The sequence below is a fragment of the Manis pentadactyla genome, chromosome 8 (genome assembly GCF_030020395.1).
Source record: "Manis pentadactyla isolate mManPen7 chromosome 8, mManPen7.hap1, whole genome shotgun sequence".
NCBI lineage: Eukaryota > Metazoa > Chordata > Mammalia > Pholidota > Manidae > Manis > Manis pentadactyla.
The window spans coordinates 103817802-103830059 of record NC_080026.1 but is presented as its reverse complement, the minus strand read 5'-3'; the positions used below and the strand labels follow the sequence as shown (position 1 = coordinate 103830059).

The 12258-nt window shown below is 34.5% G+C and overlaps 1 protein-coding gene across 10 annotated transcripts in view; it reads left to right on the top strand.

Moving 5' to 3' along the window:
- Positions 1-12258, top strand: part of CPEB3 (cytoplasmic polyadenylation element binding protein 3) — a 191512-nt gene that overhangs the window by 47881 nt on the left and 131373 nt on the right. For 7 of the 10 annotated variants that reach the window (XM_057506085.1, XM_057506086.1, XM_057506089.1 and 4 more), the window contains one exon: positions 4121-4280. In XM_057506085.1, the coding sequence (XP_057362068.1) occupies positions 4121-4280 (160 nt within the window). The remainder of the gene's footprint in view (positions 1-4120; positions 4281-12258) is intronic. The other 3 variants (XM_057506093.1, XM_057506092.1, XM_057506091.1) reach the window with 1 other exon arrangement.

Genomic DNA, 12258 nt, shown 5'->3' with positions numbered 1-12258 from the left:
AGTCCTTAAGAGCAGTCTGGATTTGACTGGGCTTGAGCCCTGGCTCTACTACTCTTACTAGCCCTGTAACCTTCAGCCAGTTACTTATTTAATCTCTCCAAGATTTAATTGCTTAATTTATAAAATGGAATAAAAGCTTACTGAGTTGTGAGGGAATGCATTTGGCATACTTAGAACAGTTTTGTATTAACAGTGAACATATTCCAAAAGCCATGTTACCCTACGTCTGATAAATTGAGCCTCTTATCTGACCTGTGTGGCAAACCAGTGAGAAGAGCTGTGAAGGAAGATTGAGGATGGCAGGGAGCAGGAAGAGACTAGGTTATGGTTGCTGGGTTGTGCATATGTTAAGTACTTGATAAGTTTGTTACATAACTCCAGGGTAAGAAAGAAAGCGGTGCTATGAACTGTACAGTGGGGGTGGGCTGCCTCTAGGTACAACTAACTGGTAACGCCTGGCATTGGTTATCTACAGAGAAAAGAGTCAATAGTGGATGCATTACTTATAAATGTTCTAATACTTCCTTTCATGTTTGCTTGTTAAAAAAAAGATGTTTTCCTGATTTTCCTTATGTTGAGAAATAAAACGCATGATAAAAAGACTTAAAAGGTCAGTTGCTGCTTGTAACTTTTGCTGTTCAATGATAAATTGTACTCTAGTTTTCTCTATGCATAACTTCCATTTGAATTTCACTGCAGGTTTAGTTTTTCTATTTTTGTTCCCTTTCTTGCAGGCTTCCTAGTTAATCGGTTATTTCAGCAATGTTTACAACTTGTAAAACAAAAAGGATGAATAGTATACAGCAAATATAAGTTGATGAAGCATAGGTAGAATTAATTTTAATGAGAAAATAAGTCTCTTAGCATTGAGGTTTGTTCATTTAAGCTTGTACAAATTGTTACGCATTTCTTATGTCAGATGTTTTCATCTCTTGAGCACAAGTGAACACTGTTAGGTTAGTTAGTATCCATAAACCTCTAGGTTTTTAAATCTATGTTCCAGTACTCTGAGGTGGCATCCTGGAAGTGTCTTTGTGTTCTCCCTAATATTCTAGTAGCCAGTGTACAGATAGATGCCTTGCTGTACACTCTGTCATTTAGTACTGAAAACAACAATAAAGAGATCATTATTATCACCTTCATTTTATAGAAGATAACCAAGCCTTAGAAATTTGTTTGGAGTGATATTGCCAGTAAGTGGCAGAGTCAGAATTTGAAAATCAGATGTCCAATATCAAAGTGTATGCTTTTAAAAACCAAGCTACCAACTGCTTGTCCAGCCCACAATCAAAAGACTGCAAAGCTGACCCCTGGCAAAGTGGCCAGGCTTGTTTATTACCTGCTGCTATCCTTCTAGTCTCTTCCCTCACTTTATTGTTCCATTTTACTGCAGATTCATGGTATAAAGGTTTAACTTGAAGAATCATCCAGTCTAGTGGCTCTCAAATCTAGCCAATTATAAGAATCACCTGGGACATTTATTTCTTTTTAAATTATGATTAAGTTGTTTTTAACTGGAGCCCAGGAACCTGTGTTTTAACTGTTCTACATGTGATTTTGATAATCTAACAGGTTTGGGAACCACTTCAGTTACATAAATCCTCCTCCAAATATTCCCTCAATTTTCCTGACAGGTAGTCACCTAATATCTGATACTCTGTTCTGATAGTAACTCACTACAACCTTGCCTGAAGGTCATTTCTTCAGTAATTAGATGCAGTGCTGTACTTCTATAGAGCTTTCATTTACTATCCTGTATGGATTAGCTCAACTTCTTTGGACAGATTTTTATACTCTTTAGCTATTGACTTTGAGGTCAGATGCAAGCTGGAATGTTCTCTGGACCTCACCTTCCTCATGTGAAAAATGAGTATGTTGTTATCTACCTTGAAGGATTATATCAAGAATTAAATGAAAAAACTGTCTTGATTGGAAAGATTCTTGAATACCTTCAAACAGCCATTTCTTTCAGTCCCTTCACCTTGTCAGCCTGTTTTGAAATAGTCCCAGGTTTGCACACTGTAGTTAGTAACAAGTGTGCATATGTGTGGTAGAAGGCTCCTAGACCTTATACTGGGATTGTGCCAGAAATAGGTTGTCATTCTGACTCCTCATCAGCATGCTTTGTTACCTCTGCCTTTTCTTTGGACAAGGAATGTAGTTACCTCTTATGGGGACAGGTAAGCCTGCATTTCTGGAAATTCAGCTTTACTCCTTAAATAATTGGAGTTAACACTGAAAACTTGAAGCCAAAGCAAAACAAATGATCTGCAGGAAGATCAATGAAAACATTCCATGTTTCTTTCTTATCTAACAGTATAGACAAATGACTGATGAATGTTAAAAAGAAAAAATGTGATGAAGGTAGAAAGAGGGGGCAGCAGTAAACTAAGAAATGTTGAGTACTTGCTCTTTGGAACACACAATGTGAGTAAAATAAATACTTAAGATTCCAACCTAATCCTTACAGGTAAGATCCCATTTTACCAATGAGAGCACTGGGGACATTGATAACTAAGATAAGTCTCATACCTGGTCAAATGGCAGGTCCAGATTCAGGATACCTAGGCCTTTACAGAATGTGATTCTTCAGATTTAAAAAAATTGTAATACACAAATAAATGTTCTTTAAGAAACAGATGTGACATACTTTCCATTGTGCCATATGCATTCCTGTCAAAACACCTGCATACTCTTATTTTAATTGGTTATGTCTTCCTCCCTGCTAGTTACTTGCAAACAGGGACTAGGTTACAATATTCATCTCTGAATCACCAGAGCCTAGTAGGGGAGCTGGCGCTTGACTAGGTTTGTAAAAATGGAATTTCTTTCTGTGGCATTTTAAAACATCTAAACCCTCCACCCAACTCCTTATCTCTGAGTTAAAAAATATATATGTAGGGTTGTAAAGGATATTAGGAATATTCTACCTCAATCCTCTCATTTGTATAAAGGGAGGAATTTCAGGTATGGACTGGAGAGGTAGGTCACCATACACCCAGAAGTCCCCAGTTCCTGGTAGTTGTTCTAGCATCCCTGCTTCCTTGTCCTCAGGTCAGGGCTCTTCTTAGGACCTGTGTGCGTGCAGTTTGCATTCATTCATTCAGTAACCCTCTGAGTTCCTCCTTTATGCTCAGTGTTGAGGAAATGACCCTTTTTGCCTCCCTGGAGGCATGGAAAACCATATTTTTCCAGAAACCAGAAGAAAACAGCTTCCTAAGAATTTAAGACAACCTAGAAAATGGTCACAGTAGCTGTAGGGTTTTTTTTTTGCATGTTGTAGGTTTTAATCTGTTGTATCCCTTTTTGCTCATCTAGACAGTCATTTTGTTGTTCTGTTGTTTATAGGAGAGGAAAAGTGATTATTTGCAAGGCTAAACAAACTACTCAAGACCCTGAAAATAATCTCTCATTGCTGTAGTTTGGTTTGGTGTGGTTGTTGAGGTGTATGATTGCCTTGCTTTTCCTAAACAAAACAAGCTAAATCTGTTCTGTAGTATTAAGATAAGCCATAAGCTACACTTCCTTTTAGGCTAAGACCACTAAAAATAATTTGTAGATGATGGTCTCCCGTGGGCTTGGGCTTGAGTGCAATGTGGTGGAAAAATTATTTTGTTATTAATTTTGTTAGCGCTCTATTTTCAAAATGTTTTTGAATCTAAAATCATGAAAACATTATGTTGTTACAGTTTTTTCATGTATGTGCTTTTCAAAAGGTAATTTTCATACTTTGAACACATTTCAATTTTTGTAAAGTATATCTAATTCATGGAACTTAGTAATAAATATTGAAGATACTCAGTAAAATTACATTGAAACTATAGTCCCCTTTTGATTTTTCAGGAAGGTGATTATTCCATTTGTAGACTGAGTTCAGAGACAGTCTGAAGTAGTGAGACATACACATTAAAGAATATTAGGGAAAAGGATGCAATTTAATTAATTATGAAAACATATTAAACTTAATGTTGCCAAGTCATTATTCTTAATGAAAAGAATGTGTGTTATTAGAACCAGCTGGAACTTTAATTCATGCCATCAATCCACGGCAAGAAGCAAATGATATGGTATTTCATGAAGTAATTTTATGTATTGTCTTGTTCTGTATTTTTATTTTTAGGACCGGAGTAGGCCCTATGACACTTTTAACTTGCACTCCTTGGAGAACTCCTTAATGGATATGATAAGGACTGATCATGAGCCTCTGAAAGGTAAACACTACCCTCCCAGTGGCCCACCAATGAGTTTCGCTGATATAATGTGGAGGAATCATTTTGCAGGTTAGGAATATTCATATGTCCATTCCTTGCTTGGTGTTTTAAACAAAAATCAGCTTTTTAATAATTGTGATTTTATTTGTTGTTTGTTTTTGTTTGCTTTTGTTTGCTTCTGTACAGCATTGTGGAATGTATTTAAAATTGATTTTTTTTTTTAACTTGGGTTCAGCTATCTATGAAAATCACTTTGATTGCTTTAATCATAATGTCTGGCAGAAGCATGTGTTGGATACCTGAGGTTGCCATTAGAGCATGTGACCAGAAGCCAAGTTTTCTGGGCTTTGTGCATTTGGAATCCTTACCTGAACCTGGATAATTCATTTAGGTCCAAGTATACTTACTGCAAGGAACTATGAGATTTAGTAATCCAATCTCCAAAGACTACTTCAGAAAACTTCATAGAAAAGGGTTCCATTTTATTAAAATATCATCACTTTCCTAATATAGAAAACAGATTTAAGATCATCTAGTGATCCTCTGTAATAAAGTTAAAACACAAGGAAAATACCTTAAAGTATATAAACATTTTGGGTTAATATAAAGCAGAAAGTCCCAAGGTTAGGCAATATTAGGACTTCCTATTTTTAGAGCCAGCCCATGTAAATTCAGGATATATGCTGATGTTACATTTATAACTCCAGATAGTTCTTTTTTATGGATTATAAGCCTTTATAGGGACCTATGATATATATATTTTTTTTGGTATCAATATACCATTACATGAGCAGCATTGTGGTTACTAGATTCCCCCCATTATCAAGTCCCCACCACATAACCCCATTACAGTCACTGTCCATCAGTGTAGTGAGATGCTATAGAATCACTACTTCTCTTCAGGGACCTATGATATTTTAAAGTACTGTAAAGGAAATTTTCTATGGAAATATCCACTGTAGTTGGGTTTAGAGCCTAAATATCTGACAACTGAAAAAGTAGCCATAGGAAAGTACATCCTGTATGAACTCCTATGTCTTCTGGAGTTGAGGAATTTGATCCCCTCTGGTTCTCTCCAGGCTCTTACATAGGGTACAGCTGGCTGTGAACACCTGATAGCCATTCCCTCAAGCCACATCAGAAATCCTTTTCGTCATTTCCTTGTCACACTCATGATTTTCTGCTGCTTTCCTCAATTTCCAGTGAAAATAAAGTACTTAACAGGCTATGAAGACAATAAAGGATTTTGAGAAAAGCCATAATTTTAAGACTTTCAGAAGTAGAAAAAAATCTCTCATTTACTCACTGTTATATTTAGTCACCATTACCACGCCTTCATTTGAAAGATTAGGTACATGGTAATTTAAAGCATATTTCACTTTGAAGTGAGAATGGTGTTAAAGAAAAAAAAAAGAAACCAATGATATTCACAGGCTGTTTTGTGTTTTTAGTATCTTCTAAGGCTGCATTTATCTTCTTTCTCTACCTTGAATAGCTATAAGCCTCTCCTAATTATTCTAAAATATTCAGCCCTTATTCTTTATGCATGCCTGTTTTATCTTGGTCTGTATTCTTTTCTTCTAGCAATAGTCTGTCAAATAATTTTCCAGAATTCTGTGAATACTGTGTAAGCAGGAGCTATTATTTCCTGTTGAGAGTAGTACTGGCAAAATGTAAGAAGGTTATCTCACTATGGGGTAGTGTAAATACTTTATTTTATTTGTGGTGGCTGCTTTTTTATTGCATGTCCAATTTATCTCTGCATAAATTTCTTCACTGTACTTGCAAATATGAGGTTTCATCTGTAGAAGCCTTCTGCATTGTACTTATAGATGTATATGTCCTAATAAATTGGACAGCATTTAATATGTACTTTTTTATAGCTTCAGTAAGGTTGCAACTTCTCAGTTCATCATATCACCCACATTGATTTCCTAAGAATGATCTGCTTGCCGTGGCAAGTTATATCAAGTCAATGTCTTCTGGTTAGAGTATTTGAGCTTCCTGCTTCCTTTTTCCAGCTGGGATACTTTTAGATCTGGTTTATGGCGCCATGTATTTGATTCTTATTGCTTCTAATAACATAATTATTATGCCAACACCTTAATGGAGAGATTTTAAGTAATTTTTGACTTTAAAAAACAAAGAAAATCATAACAAAAATGTAACCAAAAGAATAAAAGAAACACTATGATTGGTATGTCCTTTATTTTTCTATTTTCCTCATAATAAACATCTATATTTTTATTTGGTCTCTATAATTTATTCGTATGCCTTAGTTTTGGATTCTTAGGTTGTTTCTAGCTTTTTCTCCACACAAGTAATGTTGCTATGGAGTTCTTGCCATTTAGCTGGGCATATAGGCATCTTACTTCTCTGGAAGAGTTTCTTAGTGAAGCAAACATTAGCTATAAGACTTTCTTGCAAATTCGTAGCTTTTCTTCAAAGTAAAGTCATAGAGAGGGTCTCTAGGCCAAAAGATGTATTCATCTAGGTGAACTGAGCTTTAAGAGAAAAGTAGTAGTCTAGGGGACCTACCATGTGACTTCTGTATAAGTCTGTCTAGAAGCATTTCCCTGTACTTAATCCTATTTTTTTCTTCTACTTTTAATATCATCTTTTCCTACTTGAACATTGGAACTATTTTGAGGGTCTCAAAACTCAAGTTACAGAGTTACTGGTTTTTTTTGTAAGTGTTATTTGTTTTCATGTTTTTCTCTGGAGCTTGATATTCTTTAGAAAAAAATGCAGCCTTGCTCATTGTAAGAAACTAAAATAGTATGTAAAAAGACAAAAAGAAAAGTAAAAAAATCATCTGAGACTTACTACTTAGTGATAACAGAAATTAACATTTTTTTAACACTCTTCCAGCCATTTCATGTTGTCTGTATTGGAGATGAAATTTCAACTCAGCCTTTCTGACTTTGCAGTATTCAAACCTGGGTTTGAATTTTGGCTCTGCCTCTAGCTGTCTATTGACCCAGATAAATTACTTAGCCTCTTCAAAGCTTTTTTGTCCTCATTATTAAAATAAAGCACCCACTTCATAGAGTGGGTGTGAAGGTCAGATAAAGTTCCTGACACTACAGACTGCTCAAATGTTACCTACGATTATCTTTTTTTGCTGACAGTGGTAGTAGTGTGCCTGCTGCCTGGCCTGGGTAATACATTAAACCTTTATATCCCTGTACTATTTACATCCTTCCAACTAGATTGCAGCTAAAGGTTTAAAGCTTTCCAATGCAAGTTGTCAGAATTTTGTATTTGCCATAGATAAATAGTGATAATTGAAGGATAAACATTCTATCATTATCAAAAACCACCTAAAGAAGAAAGAAAAACAATTCTCCCAAGTTACATTGGCTTTCCAAAATTGTGTATCTGAGCAAAGTAAAGAAAGTATAATAAAATAGGATATCTTACTCATGAAAAATAAAGTACTTAATGATGTACTTAAAGTGAACATGGTAAAAATATGTTCACGGTGTTATTTGATGTTATAAATGTATTCAATAAGAAATCTCTTTATTCAACTGTTTTCTTGATTCAGGGGGAAAAAAAAGGGGTTAGTGGGAGAAATGATGAAGTAGGAAGTAATAAGGCTTCTGTTTTAGTCAAGAGGTTTAACAGTTTTCCAGTCATATTTACACTTATACTAGGTCAGCCTTGGAGATGCTTATAGGAAATTTTCAAAGGTCCTCTTCTTCCTTCCCCATGATAAAAATGTCAAGTAGTATAGAGGAAAACTCAAATTAAGCATTCTTCAAAGCACCCAGAGGAATATCTTATGTAGTATTGATCAGATCACAGAACCCTATTTAAATAAAAATTAGACTAATTTTTTTTGGCTTCTTAAAGATCTCAAACTACAGTTCTTAGTTGTAACAGAATAACATTTCAATAATTACCTGTTGTCCATTACCATATCTTATGTATGACTTTTCTTATTGTTCATTTGAAAGAATGCCTCCAAGAAATAAGAAGGGTTTTGAGGGAGGTAGTGAGCTAATGAAAACTGTCCCTTATTTCTGTCCTAAGTACAGAAATCCTTGGGTTGGTAGTGCTATGAGCGAGGCTTAGCTTGGAGGAATTGTCTGCCCTCCTTTCCAGTGAACCAAAGGGAAACCCAACTGTCCTTATAACTGTGAGGATTAAGAGAATTTCTGGCATTGGGAGGTAGGATTAGAGTTAGAGCAAAAGGTTCATCCCTGTACTCTCCTTAGAGCCCACAGTGCATTGGGCAGTGTAAGTGACATTTTGAATCAAAGTCCTATCCCCTGACCAGCAATAGCACAATATACCAGACATCTTGGCAAAGGACAGGAAAGAGTCACCTTTCTTTCAATCCATGCAGTCTTCCTCTTACAATAGAATAGGCCTGGCTGTCTACTTGGGGGTAGTGCCTGATGAGAAATTTTTGTATATTCGAATTTTCTTTCACCATTCATAGAACTGAAATTTGAAATATGAAAAGAGCAGGTGTCAGTTGAGAACTGATATTTAAAGGTTTGCTTTTCAAATGTATACTGAATCTGGGAAATAATAGTTATCTTCTGATAACAGTGCTTTAAAACATTTAAATAGAAACTTGGAGGGATTTTTCTTTATTCATTACAATTTAAATTTAGTATTATAGAGCCTTTTACAAAATCGGCCCCTTTTTTGGATGTTGAGATCTGCTTGTTTTAGAAGAACTGCACCTTCATTACATTTAGTTTGTAAATACTAAAAATATGCTGTCCTGAAAAATATACTGTCTTTTTACTCATTTGAAACATTGCCCCAGTGCTACATCCCTTTGGCCCATATCGGTTTGTCTTGTATAAAAGTTAGCAGATTCCACAAACTGTTAGGACACAGGTTCTGAGTTAGCAAGGAGTGATTGTTCTTGTTCTATACAAGAGTGGGAACAATAGATAGAAATTGAGTGATTTTTGTTTTTTATAGGTACTTCCCATTAATTTGCCCAGTGATCCTTTCAATATTCCAGTATAATCGACTGAGAATTTCAAAAGAAAAATATTGTAGGTACTTTAATCCTCGGTACTACCTCCAGAATTCTGATTTAATTGTTCTAGAGTACAGCCTGAAATGAAGAAACACAGGCACAAAGGAAAATTGATAAGATGCTGAAAATTATCCACTACTGGTATTCGAAGAAACTGGGATTTGACTTCAGGCCTAAGCTCACAGCTTTTGTTCTTCGTTCTATGGAAAACAGAATATAATAGTACAAAACTTTTATCATTTTTCCTTAAAAAGGATTTCAAACACCATTTTATTGTTTTTTACATATATTATTGCATTCTTGTGAATACATTTCTGAAGGAATGCATCTTCACCTTTACAGGAAGATTGATAGGAAATAGAATCCAGTACAATATGCATTTTGTCTTAAAACTTTTTCTAGAACACAGCACTCACATTCTGTCATGTGAAGGTTTCTGAAGGACTTGACTTGTTAAAGCAAATGGGGATGATTAGAGATATATAAATCAGTTGTTCCCTATATCATAACATATTGCAGAAGTAAAGAGGTGACTTTCATAACTGAATTAATAAATTTTTATTTTTGTTTTGGTCATATAAAGTACAGGCAGTTTAGTTGGACTCTGAAACTGAATAACAGTAAAGATAGTTTTTTTAACTAACTTCTTAAATATGAATGTGAATTGAGTTTGTGAGAATGATTTTTAGAGTCTGACTAACCATATGTAACCTTATTTTCCAAACTCCCTCCAACCCCTTACCCATTTATCAGGTCCTGTGTACAGTGGGGAAAGTGGGATACAGTCTCAGTTTTCCACAGCATCATTTCACTCAGTAAAATCAAGTATGCCTTCCAGTTTTCAAAACCTTGTATTTTACACTGTACTTAAAAGATAGCTAGCTGACAGGAACAGTTTAAAAATAGAATATGGACAGGTGACAGAATGTCATGCTGGCAGCACCAGACTGCATTAACAAGAATCACCAGATGTCACACACTCAATTCTATTTTCACAGCTGATTAAACAGCAGTATTTGTTGGACAAAAGAAAGAAATGGCCTCATCTGAATTTGGAATCAGTTTTTCTTTCACTGTTATATATTTTTTCTCTCTTCTAAAATCCCATAATAACTACAGAACTTAAGATATACAATATCTTAAGTAAAAAATATAATCATAAAATAATTCCAATGTTAGAAAAGAAACCTTTACACATATACACTCCCTAAACTGGAAGACTATGTAAACCAAAATGTTAACAGAGCTTGTCTTTGATTGGTGATCTTGTTTTCTTCATTTTTCTGTATTGTCAAATTTTTCTCCAATAAAAATATATTGCATTTTATAACCTAAACACTAATTTTTGAGGAGGCAAAGTAGTTTAAAGAAGGCATAAGTCATTTTACTAAAAATAATTTACACTTAATTGAGAAAAAATTGTATTTAAATAATTGGTTCTGATGGATCTGACACTGTCTCTTATAAAAGTTTTTTATAAGACAGATTTTCTTATAAATCTTTTGTTGATATTGATCCAGAGATCTCTTGAAGTCAAAGAGGCCAACAGAATTAGGGAGGATACCAGAAAAGGCAAAATGTTTCCTGCTTTTCAGCAAGTGATGCCTTCATTTACAAAATACTGCCTTCAGCCCTTGTTTTGCAGCTTCTTTAGAAAGACTGAGTTGGAAGTAATCAGTGTGGGATAGAGGATTATAATTAGAAAACTATTGAGTTTCCTTTCAGTTTCATCTTTCCAGGCTGAAAGTCCTAAGACCTCATAAAAGCGTTTAAAAAGGATCTAACTTTTGGAGGAATACAGAGAAGGGTGCCCCTTTAAGTTTGGGAACCTAAGTAGTTGCAGAAACACACAGAAACTATTATTTGATGTAGTCATTGTAAATGACATAATTCTTTACCATAAATGATTGTAGCACAGGAAATTAAAGAAGTTGAATGAGGATCAGCTAAATATGGGCTTGCTTTGTTTTCTTGATAACCCTTTATTATTATAGGAATGTTTAGGAACATCTCTAGCTTTTGGAACCTCACCTACGCCTGAATACTCCTTGTTCAAAGATTGAAGAGTCCCTCTCTATATGTCATTCTTTAAATTCTGAAGGGCAATGATTTTGAACTCTTCTGGGTTTTTAGGCAGATTTTCCAGTGACTAGCTATTTATTGTTAAATTCGTGTATCTCAGAATATGATGAGTGAATCACATCTAGGTCTCACGGATGTTAGCATTTGGTAATGAATCAAAATGCGGTGTTGATTATCTGAAAATAATGAACAAGAAGACATAGATGTAGCTAACTAAAACTAGAATGTAAATTCTCCCTTCTGAGTCAAAGCCTCGTTCTGGTGACAAGTTTTCTTGTAATAGGTTCTGATGAAGGTGGCAGTAGGAGATAGCACTCATTGTATATGGTGTAAACTAATTTTTAGGGACTGTAAAATGACTTAGGAGCTGAAAAAATATAACAATACATATTGCAGTTACATAATAGATACTGATGAATGTGTTTTAACAATGGATCATTTTTGAAACTCCTAATAATTAACTTCTAGTAAATATGAAAAGATCTACGAACTCTATAAAAAATAACACAGGCAATTCTATTATTTAAGACATGATTCTTTACAAATATCATTATTTTTCTATAGAAAACATTAAATATATTTTAAAGAATAATTATACTATAATATAAATGTAAGCAAAGTACTCTCCACAAAACCAGAGGTGAATGTAGTATCTTCTTCCTAATAAGGAAGTTTAAAACAATAAGAACAAAAAATATTTTTTACTAAAAGTCCCATAATGCTTCATGGTAAAATTTAGAACAGTTTCATCAGAATCCATCAGTTGTTAATGATTTTTCCATTTTTAATTACTTTTTCTCTCTCTCTTTCACACACATACCCATCAATACAAGCAACATTACACTTCTGAGAGAATTGTTTTTTTCCCTATCCCTTAATTCGAAATGACCTTGTACAAATTACTTGACCTGAGTGTCTTTAAGAGATTAGGATGGCCTTGACTAGGAATTCATGATC